Source organism: Mesoplodon densirostris, chromosome 2 (assembly GCF_025265405.1).
Source record: "Mesoplodon densirostris isolate mMesDen1 chromosome 2, mMesDen1 primary haplotype, whole genome shotgun sequence".
NCBI classification, from domain to species: domain Eukaryota; kingdom Metazoa; phylum Chordata; class Mammalia; order Artiodactyla; family Ziphiidae; genus Mesoplodon; species Mesoplodon densirostris.
Window position 1 is genome coordinate 15,514,228 of NC_082662.1, and position 12,102 is coordinate 15,526,329.

Sequence of the window (12,102 nt, forward strand, 5' to 3'; positions counted from 1 at the left end):
CCAACGACACCGGCCCACCCACCACTGGTCCGGGAACTGGCGGCGCCATCTTTTTATTCTAATGCTCTCTCAAGCTGAACCTTTGCAGAACTCCTTTCCAAGAAGCCAAGGACAGTTGCAATGACGTTAAGGGGCTGCTTAAAAATGGAGAACAGTCAAAGTGACCCCAACAGACTGCATATCCTCATGATGAACACAATGAAGTCACAGAAGTATCACACGCAGATCTCGGAAATACTGCAGGTTCAGTTCCAGACCACTGCAATAAAGCGATTACTGCGATAAAGCGAGTCACACAAATTTGTTTTTTCCCATGAGTATAAAACTCATGTCTACACTCGAGTGTAATCTAGTAAGTGTGCAATAGCATATGTCTAAAAAAACAATGTCTATACCTTAATTAAAAAATAATGTTGTTGGAAAAATGGCGCTGATAGTCTTACTTGATGCAGCGTTGCCACAAACCTTCAATTTATCAAAAACCCACAGTCACCTGCAGAGTGCAATAAGGCAAGGTATGGCTGCATTTTCAACAAATGTTTCTTCTTGGCATAAAAGAACACCACAAAGTTCACGCAGAGAAAGAGGACAATGAAAGCAGAGCTAGGGAAAGGGGCCCTGCTGGGCTGGGTGAGACGGAGGTACCTTGGTGATGAGGTTGCCCACGTAGGGCAGGACCCCTCGAGCTGCCAGGTAGACTTTCCAGTGAGCTGAAGTGATGAGCTTCTGGTAGAGCGCCAGGTACTCGGCGGCACACTCGCCGGCTACACTCAGCTCGTCCAGGTAACTGCCGTGGAGAGACAGGCACTGAGAGAGAACTCAAACAGCTGCAACAGTCCTAACAGCTCCTCTTTGCTTCTTCCATCTTTCATGCCTCTGCTGTCCTTCACTCCCTCTTCCGTGGAAGGAAGGGGGTGGGGTGAGAAAACCCCAAACTCCCCACTTGGGAACTCCCCACCCTTGGGGAAAGCTCAAGAGCACACAACAGGTAATGCAGTGCAACAAACTATACACGTTTGGAACAATAAAGCACCAAAAGATGAATGGCGGTTATTGGGGCAGCATGAGTATGGCTGTGATTGAGTCACTCACAAGGTAAGTTTACCAGAGTTTAGTGGCCAATAATGTGGGCTTTGGAATTGGACTGCCTGGATTCAAATCCTGCCTTCCAGTAGGCAAGTTAATTAACCACTTTAAGCCCAGCTAAGGATTAAATGAGACAGTGCATGCCAAGCATTTATAAGCTCATAAGATCTCAAAAAATACTAGCTGCTGAAATTCTGCTGCTCTATTACCGCCACCACCACTGCTACTACCACTACAATTGTACTACCACTACAATTCAGCTTTTTAGAACTTTTTTGTTTCTGTGATCTTCCACAAGGAATGAGACAGTTACAGAGCACAGGTGCGCCTCCAGTCGCCCTGATCTATGGATTCCCCCTGGGAAAGCGGGAAGGGCTCGAGATGAAGTCCAACCACCCTGCCCATCCCACTCTCAAATGGTACCTGGTGAGGAGGTCGAGGACCTGCTGCTTGCGGCTGGGAATGGTGGCCAGAGCTTCTACGATGGTACAGGCCGCCTGCCGTGCAGCCTGCGTCGCGGGAGTAAAGAGCACCTGCGGGGTATGGACAGAAGCCCTGGCTCAACTAACAGCCTCTCATCAGGCCCCGCAGGGCACAGTCAACAGCCACCCATCCAGAGGCAGTCCTCTGAGTACCTCTCTAGGAAAGGTTAAAGGTAAAAATCACCAGCTAACACAAGATCAGACTGCTGCAGGCTGGTAAAGAGGTTGCCTAAGAGCCACCTTCTTCATGGAGATTTTCTCCATCAACTACTTTGGAGAACGTACTCAAGATGACTGAAGTACGAAAAAAGACAAGCAGGTATTCTCCTTAGCAAAGCCATCTATAATTGTATTTTGGGGACGGCTACACGGTGAACACTTAACATTTAATGTAAACCAGTTATTTATGTTATGAACCAATGGACAAATGAATTCTCTAAAATATAAGTACTTTAATCTTGAAGAACATTAGCTGGAAAGAGGAAGAGGACAGCAGAAGATAGGAAAGGCGGAAGGAGAAAGGGGAGTACAGGCACTGAGGCTCGGGCCCGTTCAGTGGTCAGGGAGGAGACCAGAGATCACGAGCTTGATGAGAAGGCGGAAAGAGCTCTGTTTCGGCCAGTCCACCACGCTGGCGGCGGCACCGAGAACTTCTACCTATGTGAAAGGAAGCAAGAATAACAAAGAGAAAGAAGAGAAAGCAGAGCAGACAAGTGGGGCGGAGCAGAAACACCCTGCTCGGGATCTGAGGCCAGCGCAGCAGGGCGAGGGGCCCAAGGGATGCTCACTCACTTGCCGCAGCCAGTTGTTGTGGCCCAGCTTGAGATCCAAGGGGGAGGTCCTCTTCCCCCGACGACTCAGGAACTGCTTCCACCGCCACACGTACTTCTCAGTCAAATAGAGATGGCGGAGCTCTGATTTGCTGGGGGACTTCCCGTTGCCATCGATCCCTGGCAGGCAAAGGGATGCAGGGAGAGGTAAAGAGAAGACAGGGACAGAAAGCGGGGGATTGTGGAGCTGTTGGGATGGGGTAGGAATGACCGATTTCTCAAGTCTTGAAGAGACAGACACACCTCTGATAGGAAGACACTTCTTCCAGGCTTCATAGGATGCCTTGGGGTCTCTCTTGAGCCAGAGCTGAGCCTGGGCATGGATCTCATTGCAGTATGGCTTAACTGTGGTAAGGGCCTCGACAGGAACATCCTGCAGGAGGAAAGCGGACAAGGTGAGAGAGCTTGAGGGCACATCTGAGCCACAGCTGCAATACAATAGCACTGGCACCCCAAGGGGACATATGCAAAGGCAAGAATGTTGAAGGATCAACATTCATATCTTTTATGCCCCCTATGTGTTCCTTTAAAGCATTTTGATCCAATTTAGCAGTAGCAACTCCATGCTGAGCTTAGGGTCGCTGACTTTGACTATGCAGGATAAAGTGTAACTGGCTTCCTGCAGACAGTCTTATAGCCACATATACTAATTCCTATCCCAAGGCTGATTTGTAGTTTCCCAAACATAAATCTTCAAGGGGTCACTAAGCAGCCTCCAGAATTTAAAGAGCCATAACTAATCCCAAGGAGCCTACACAGCAGAGCCCCAGGACTCTGGGTTCTCAAACTTTTCAGCCTCAGGACCCCATTACTCTTAAAAATTACTGACTCCAAAGAGTTCTTGTGTGTGTAGCTCTCTCCATCAATATGTACCTATTGAAAATTAAGGTTCAGCAATTCTTGAAATATTTATTAATTCATTTAAAAGTAAAAATAAATCCATTACCTGGCAACCTAAATAACATTTTTTATATTTTCCAAAACAAAAATAATCTAGAGAAAGGAGTTGCACTGCTTTATATTTTTGAAACTGTTTAAAGACTGCCTTAATAAGACAGCTGGATTCTTATACCTGCTTCTGAGTTCAAATTGTTGTGATATGTTGTTTCAGTTGAAGTACTCACACAGATATTTAGTTGGAAAAAAGAATATTTTAATAGGTTTTTCAATTAATTGTGGATTTTTTCTTTGATACTAAACCAAAATTTAACAAATTACAGGTTCTTAAAGACTGGCTAGAATGTGGAATCTGAAACCAATCAATAAATGTTTCGTATTCCATTCCACTAAAATTCATTGTTTACTCTCACAAGATTCGGTAACATGTACTGGTCATTTGGAAAATACTAGTTCACCAAGTTACGTCAATTCCTCTTTAAGTGACAAGCTCACTTTATTCACTTTTTAAGAAAATGTCTACCAAACACCCGATTCTGAACAACCACAATTTGCTCATCAGCCCTCCTTTCAAGCACAAACGGGGTTCCATGAAAAAAGCAGCTGGTTCAGCTTGCAACGCAGTCACACAAGCGCTTTTCCCCAGGACAACCACTGCGCTGCAGTGCACCAGGGCACTGTCTCTGGGCCTCGCACATAGTCTTGCTGAATATTAAAAAGATTAGCTGGGCTTCCCTGGTGGTGCAGTGGTTAAGAATCCGCCTGCCAATGCAGGGAACACGGGTTCGAGCCCTGGTCCGGGAAGATCCCACATGCCGCGGAACAACAAAGCCCGGGCGCCACAACTACTGAGCCTGTGCTCTAGAGCCCGCGAGCCACAACTACCGAAGCCCACGTGACTAGAGCCCATGTTCCGCAACAAGAGAAGCCACCGCATTGAGAAGCCCGCACACCGCAACGAAGAGTAGCCCCCGCTCGCCGCAACTAGAGAAAGCCTGCACGCAGCAACGAAGACCCAACGCAGCCATAAATAAATAAATTAAATAAATAAAATTTTAAAAATCATTAAAAAAAAAAAAGATTAGCACCCAGGAGTCAAGATTTACTAAAATTAACCGGCGATGCTTCATCAAGGACACTCTAGAAGGAAAGTACATGGCAGGGAAGAGCACGGCTCTGAGTGGAGCTGGGCCCACAGCCTCTTCGTGCTAAGGCTCCAGAGGCCTCACCATCACTGACTTGGCACCATCAGCACAAATGCCACGAAACAGTGAAGAGGGCAAATCACGTCTTAGGGTAATTATGAAAGCAATGTTGACCTCACAGATTCCCTGGGAGTCTTGGGAACACCCAGGGATCTATGAGCCAAACTTTGAGAACTGCTGCTCTCTCTGGGCTAAAACTAAGCAAAATGTGAGGCTTCAGTGCTCAGAGAGTAAGAACCCTGTGGAAATCTTTTACCTCACACTGTGGGAAAAATGACAGTTACGTGGGGATGAGGTTCCTCTTTTTAATCAAGAACCAATTTTTATTTGCTGAGACTTAGCTCTGAGGCGAAGTAAACCTTCATCAAAGGGAAGGAAGGGGGGTTCTTTTCTGAGGACTGTCCGGGCAGACCAGGGAAGGGAAACAGAGTAAACTGTTCATTGCCCAGCTTCCTCCCTACTGCTTACCACTCGGAATCCTACAATGAAGACTTCGGTTCCCACCAAGGGATTCCATCAGGATGGAGCAGGAAGGAGAATGGCCCAAGGACTACAAAGAGGGATAGGAGGCACTGACGGCCTCAGGCACGGCCGAGGGAAAGAATTACGGCCCGACTGGTGTTAAGCAAGTTCATCTGTGGCTAGGCCATTTTAGGATTAAAAACTTGGCTTTATTCATTCACTTAACAATGATTTGCTGAGTGGCTATTATAATGCTAGATACCACGCTATGCACTGGACATAAAAACATCTTAGTAAGACAATCCCTGGATTCGAGGAGCTCATAGCCAGCCTAGCTGAGAACTGGTTAACTGAAGGAGCAGCTAACAAAATGAGGGCGGGCATTCCAGGCAGAGGAGACACCATACGGCCACAAATAACATTTATTAAGGATTAACATGGGCCAGACACTGCTCTGAGCACTTGATCTGCATTAAGTCATTTATTCTTCCCAACACTTCAGGTGGAAAGTGTATTCCCATTTTACAGATGGGGTAACCAAGCAACCTAAGTTAAGTAACGTGCCCAAGTCACAGTGCTAGTGAATGGAAGAGCTGGGATTTGAAATCAAGAGGTCTGCCTCAGAGCCCAGGACTTCCACCACTGCGCAAAACTGCATGTACAAAGGCACAGGGGTAGGAAAGAACGCTGTGTCCTCTGGGAGCTGCGAGTCATCTGACGGGACCGGAGAAAGAGGCAGTCCTCCACGCTAACCACTTTGTTCTACGCGTTTGTATTTCTGTGTTTGCTTTTCTCTTGAGTTCCCTCTGAGAAACCTTCCTTCTCAAAAACCCCAACCCAGCTCTGCTGAACTGCCGCAAAGGAAGCACTGGTGCCGCCCAGGGAGAGCGAGTTCACGTGAGCAGAGGCCTTTAGAGGCAGGGCAGGTGCTGGCCGGGGCCTGCGCCCCGCCCTCCCTCTTGGCCCCGTACCTTGTTCTTCTTGCTGGTGGGAGCAGGTGGTTTAATCAGCTTCTGCAAGATCCGCAGGCACATGAGGGTAATGTTCTCAACAACCACGGGAGTCTTAATGTTCACGGCCATGAGGAAAAGGCTGAGTGCTGGGCAGAGGAAGGAAAGGCAGAGTCACACGTGTTGATCACAGAACACATCACGCCTGCCGTGGCAAGGCTGCCCAAGCACAGCTTCCCCTGCCCTCTCCCGCCCTGCGCCTAGGACTGCACCCTGAAGCCTCCTCTCCTTTCTCTAGCAAGCTGCTAACCAGACGTCCCCACAAACTCACCACAGCGTAAGCGGAGCTCCCAGCAGCTGTCCTCCTTCGAGATAGAGTCTGTCAGCAACAGCATTTCATACTGAAGGCTACTTGCCTAGAAGGCCAACAGGAAGAGACATGAGTAGAGGAGGGTCTGCAGGGTCAATCCCAGGACTAGGGCTCACATCCATGCTCAGATCCAGGGACTCAGCATTAGAACGTCTGGTCACAGGTGGACCATCGGAGAGACAGTGGAGAGATGGAGACCCTCCACAGGGCCAACCACTCATTTCTCTTCTCTCTGAGGTTGACTCTGACCTGGGAAAATCTTTGTGGGACATGAGCTCTGCAAATGTGCCGCTCCCTCCCTCCCTCTCGTCTCTGCAAACGAGACCGGCGGGGAGGAAGCCGAGGGAATGAAGGCAGAGAGTGAGGGGACGGCCAGCCTGCTCACCAGATCAGGATTGGCCCAGTGGCCCTTCAGGGCTGTGGAGACTTTGCCAATAATCAGGTCGTTCATTTGCTGGGTGGCCTCTGGATTGTCCCTAGGGAGGCAGAGAAAGGAGTCCTGTTATTCACCATTGGCTGTGCCCCTCCTTTGCACTTGAAGGAGCCCAGAGAAAAGGAAATCAATGTCTAGGGCTACCCAGCCTTCCCAGGGACAAGAAGACACACTAGCCCCACAAAACCCTGCTGTGTAATAAAAAGGGCATGCCCCAGCCGCCTTTCCCGGGAGGAGACGCTGACCGAGAACAGAGCAGCACTGACGTACGGGGGATTTTCTCCCCAGCCCACATCCCAGGCTGCACGGTCCCCAGACACTGCCTGGTGTGTCAGCCTCCAGAATCTAGGTGTCCACTCTCAGCCTTGGCCACAGCTCTTTCCTCATCTTCGCCAACTACCCTCACTTCATTTCCCACAAGGCATCCGCATTTCCCATCTATGTCCCTTTGTAATAATGTATATTTTAATAATAAAAAAACCCCCACGAATTGTGTCACATCCCCTTCTTGCTTCCCAACGTGTCTTGAATAAAATCCAAGTCCTTATAATGGCCTACAAGACCCTACAGGATCAGGGCCCTGGCGATCTCTCACTAAATCCCCTCCCCTTTGTTCCCCCACTGGTATCCTCCACTCCATGCACAAGGGCTCCTCGTGGCCCCCGCCCCTCACACCCCGGGCACACCCCTGCCTCTCCTCCTGACACTTGCTATTTCCTCTGTGCGCAGCCCGCGCCTTCAGTATCTGCATGACTTGCCCCCTCACCTCACACAGGGCTCTGCTCGAGTATCACCCCTCGGAGGTCGTCCTTGACCACTTTATCCTCCGCAGCAACCCCACCCGCAACCAGGGCTGCCATCGCAGCTGTACCGCTCTTCACATCTAATCTCCGGACACTACACTGTGTAATTACCTGTTTACTGCCCTTCTCCCCTCTAGAAGGTAAGCTACATGAGTGCGGGGACTTTGTTTCATCTACCACTGTATCCTCAGCGTTTAGAACGGTGCCTAGCATTCAGCAGATGCTCAATAAATATTTGTTAGATGAGTGCATAAATAATACAGCAAGTAATACTTACCAACCAGCTAACATGTTCCAGAACTTATGCAACATACTCAGTAAATAATCCAAATCCAGCTGTGGGTACTGCATGGGCACAGACTAAGTACTCCACAAATATGAGTTATTACTTGCATGAGTTATGTTAGTCTATCCTCACCACAAGCCTTTAAGATATTTGCCACTATCAGTATTTCTCAGATAAGGAAACCTTACGCTCAGAGAAGTTAATAAATGTGTCCAAGGCACATAGTACAAAATATCTGATACTGGGTCTTTCTGATCCAGATCCAAGCTCTTAACCCCTAGGCTCCACTGCTCCAACTGTCTTCTTCTGTGTGAGTCTTGAGTCCAAGTGCCCTGCTGCACCCTTCTCCTCCCTCACCAAAACTCAGAAACTGCTTCCTCAGGAAACCCCACTGGTACCAACCAAGTACAAGCCAAACATACTATCTACACGGAAACCTGGGCTTCTAATGCTCCCCAAGTTTGTTCAGCTATACCCGGGACCTCTTCCCATTTTTTTCTCTATTATAAGCTAGCGAAGCTGTTTGGCAGGGAGAAGCATGGTTCCGTGCACCCTCTGGTGCTCCCAGCACCGCTGCCGCCTCCACCCCAGCACGAGCAGGCATGAGCGGCCCCCGTCACCACGGTGCAAGCTCTGACCGGGTCAGCAGGCACATGAGCTGGCGGACCTCCTCCCGCATGGCTGCAGAGCCTCTGCGAAGGTTATAATCAAAGAGCTCCCGGATGAGGCCCTGGGAGACGAGGATGTGCCTCAAAGCGGGGTTGGTGGCCAGGGCCCGGAGCAGGGTGATACAGTGCTCGGTGACGGCCGAGGCGCAGCCGTAGCACTTGGTGGAGGATGTGTGGCCACAGCCCAGGACAGACAAGGCGCGGTACTGGCTGGCAGTGAAGGTGGGCTGCACGGAGGTCCGAGATGACTTGGTGGCTGCTTCCCTCTGCTGCAGGTCATATTCCAGCAACTCTTTGCGTGAAGCAAAAACTTTCTAAGGAAAAAAAGAAAAAAGAAAAAAAAATGACAAAGGAGAAATAAATCAGCAATTAAAATAAAAAGAGGAAGTTAACTAGAAATCAGCTTTGGTTTGAAAAAACACTTTACATGCATTATCTAATTTAACCCTCTTGATAATCTTAGCAGTTAGATACTTTATCCCCATTTTATAGAGGAGGAAACAAGCTTAGAAGGGTTGGCTTGACCAAAGTAAGTGGCAGAGTTAGAACTCAGCCTCTGATCGCAGGCCCACACCCTTAACTCCCACGTAACACTGTCTCATAAAGAACAAAGTCAGGAATGTAGGCATGTGTAGCAAAGATGGCACACCAGCAACTTAAGGGACAAGGACCCTGGCTCCTCTCGTCTGCGGCTAGCCTTCCCTCCCATGGGGGTGGGGTCTGTAACATGCCATCCACCGTATGGCCCACCCTGGTTGACTGGAGTTGGTGTGCCCTACCCTTCAAGTCTGCAAACACGTCTATCAGAAAAAACGGGAACAAAACCTTGGCACCCAATTTTTTTAAAACCAGTTAACACCTCTACTAAAAGATGGGCTGTGAATGGTCAAGAAAAACACTTCTATAATAATCTCCATTATTCTGTTTTCTGGAATGAACTCAGCTCTCTACCGAGCACCCAAAACCACTGTGGGTGAGAAGCTATGAGGCCGGGCAAGGGCACCCCCGGAGCTGAGCTGCTGGAGGAGACCAAAGAACCGCTTTGAAAACGACATCGATAACACATGACCAAGCACACTGTCCAGCTGCTCCCGTTTCTCTACCTGAATGATTTTGGAGAGTTCATCGAAAGAGTTCTTGCAGTCTCCACAGTACTCCTGAGCCAGCTGCAGGATGTACCGGTTCACACTGGCTGAGGTGGAACTGATGCCCCCAGTCGTCCCTGAGTCATCCTGCAACCAAGAGGGAAGCTGTCAGCCTTCCACCATGAGATGGCCTCACCCAGGGGCTAGTCTTCTGCTTCTGATCCAGAACCCTCTCCAAATGTCCCTCCAGCTTTGGACTACCTGTGGCTTTTCAGGAGCTGCCTCGTTCACTTTGCAGAGCAGGTTCTCCAGCTGTGGCCGATGTCCCATCAGCTGGTGATACACTCGATCAGCTTTGTCCAGAAGTGTGTTGATGTTGGAAACAGCCTAGACAGGAAGAGACAGGGGTGTGCGTGAAGGCTCGTCAGCATGAAGATTTTCCCTGAGTGATCGGTCAGGGACCTCTAGGTCAGGTACTGTGTTTCATACATTATTTCTATTCTTCACAATAATCCTGTGGGGCAGGTACGTTATTTTTAATAATACACAATGTATATGATATATGCATAAATAAACAATGCTGAGAGCAGTGACTTATGCCAGGTCACACAGTATTAAAAAGCACAGGTGGAACTGGAACTTTCAACCTTCTGACTCCAAAGCTAGGTGCTCTTTTGCTTTGCCAGGCTGCTGCTGCTAGTGACTATCCTGACAGTTCCCCCCTCTTCCCTGTCCTCCCATATCCAGTCCAGCACATCAGCTGGCAGAGAACTAGCCCCTGGACAAGCCAACAATGAGGGAAGGCCAGCAGCTGCAATTTGAAGCAGCCTGTGGAACAAATGCAGGGCAAGTCACCCAACTTCTATCTGCCTTTCCAAATCTTGTCATTTGTCCCTTGAGATATTCTAGTTTCATTAACAACATGTCTCCAAAATCCTACACAAACCATGTGTTCCAATATACCTGTCTTATTTGTTGCCACTCAAAAGCCGAGCCCTGAAAACAGTGCTGAGTTGAGAAGACTTCAGCCAGAAGGAAAAGCACACTCCCCCCATGAGCTCAGTTCACAGCTCAGATCAAAGCCCTGCCTGAGTCTCGGACGGATGTGGCCTCACCTTCTTCCGGTCTTCTTCATTCTCAATGGGATCCACTGCACAGCAGGGCTTGGCATAGAGCATGAAGTCGAAGCGAGCGTATTTACAGAAGCCACAGGCATTGCACAAGAAGGGGTCCTTCTCATCATAGTTGATGGATCTGAAAAACCACAGTGATTGGGTCAGGGGGCAGCAAAGGATCTGTAGGGAGAGGAGACGGACCGTGCCACGTCTATACACTGCAAACTACTGCAGGGACTCTCGGAGGGGCAGCAGCAAATAGGCGAGGATGACTTCAGCAACCAGGTAACAAGAAAGGGAGACCCAGAACCAAACTCAGGGACCCCAGCACCACCCACCACTGGACGGTCTCGTGAATTCACATGCACGCGCACGCCCACACACATCCCACTCTTCCCCTTCCCTCTCCTTTTCCATCCTTGAACTCCGCACTCTACCTACCCATAATCCTCTAGTTATTATGAGGGCACCACACAATGAAATTGAGCACAATGAGACTCTTACAGAAGAATACAAGGAATGTGCCTGGCCTGGGTGACAACCACTCACTTACCTGCACTTGTGACACTGGTAGACATTCTCTCCACAGTTGCCGCAGACCCCTGGGTTGGCAGGGACTGAGGCACTACAGCGTGGGCACTGCAGGGTCTCCGTGGAGGCCTGATAGTTTTCATAGAAGTCTGCAAACTCAATCATCAGGTTGGAAGCAACTATTGGCAAAGGCAGGTCGATCTTCACCTCTGTCTGCCCAGGGGTCAGCTGAACCTTCTTGGCTTTGTGCCAGCGAGCCGGCCTAGGAGAGACAGTGTCAGAGGGGCAGATGGCCTAAGAGCCTCTCACAAGACCCTCAGCAGTGACAGTCCGATGAGATGAAAAGAAGACTGTCCCTACCTATTCTTCTAAGGCAATTAAGTCGTTATTCTAAGGAAAGGAAATCTGGCAAATAAAAGCAACTTAATTTAAAAAATATGTTTCCTCTATTCTTTCTCTCTTAAAAAAAAAGGGGGAGAACATACAGGTGCTTTAAGACATTATATATGATAATTTTTGATACTCCAGAAAAACAAGGGAATGCACATCAAGGGAAGATATTACTCCAAAAGTGTGCCACACTGAAGCCTGTAATCCCAAGAGGTACCATGATGATGACTGCCATGAGTTCCTATCCAGACAGCTACCTTGGAAGGATAAAACTGAGGTTGCTTTAGAGAGGCAGAGGGACATACCAGGATCCGGACCAAGTGCCAAGTAGAGTCAGAAAGAGTAAAGGCATGGGATAATTTAGAGGTAATTATATTAATACAATTAGAGCTAATATTTACTGAGCACTTACTATGTGTCAGGCTCTGTTCTCAGCACTTCACATATACTAACACATTTAATTCTTAAAATAACACTCTGAAAGTGGACTTCCCTCCATTTTACAGTTA

At 48.7% G+C, this 12,102-nt stretch overlaps 1 protein-coding gene across 5 annotated transcripts in view; it reads right to left on the bottom strand.

Moving 5' to 3' along the window:
* Positions 1-12,102, bottom strand: part of UBR4 (ubiquitin protein ligase E3 component n-recognin 4) — a 130,317-nt gene that overhangs the window by 30,863 nt on the left and 87,352 nt on the right. For all 5 annotated transcript variants that reach the window (XM_060089053.1, XM_060089056.1, XM_060089054.1 and 2 more), the window contains 12 exons: positions 11,226-11,465; positions 10,673-10,811; positions 9,819-9,944; positions 9,576-9,704; positions 8,443-8,786; positions 6,668-6,758; positions 6,244-6,328; positions 5,934-6,061; positions 2,642-2,771; positions 2,361-2,518; positions 1,510-1,619; positions 646-787 (listed from right to left, as the gene is read on the bottom strand). In XM_060089053.1, the coding sequence (XP_059945036.1) occupies positions 646-787; positions 1,510-1,619; positions 2,361-2,518; positions 2,642-2,771; positions 5,934-6,061; positions 6,244-6,328; positions 6,668-6,758; positions 8,443-8,786; positions 9,576-9,704; positions 9,819-9,944; positions 10,673-10,811; positions 11,226-11,465 (1,822 nt within the window). The remainder of the gene's footprint in view (positions 1-645; positions 788-1,509; positions 1,620-2,360; positions 2,519-2,641; positions 2,772-5,933; positions 6,062-6,243; positions 6,329-6,667; positions 6,759-8,442; positions 8,787-9,575; positions 9,705-9,818; positions 9,945-10,672; positions 10,812-11,225; positions 11,466-12,102) is intronic.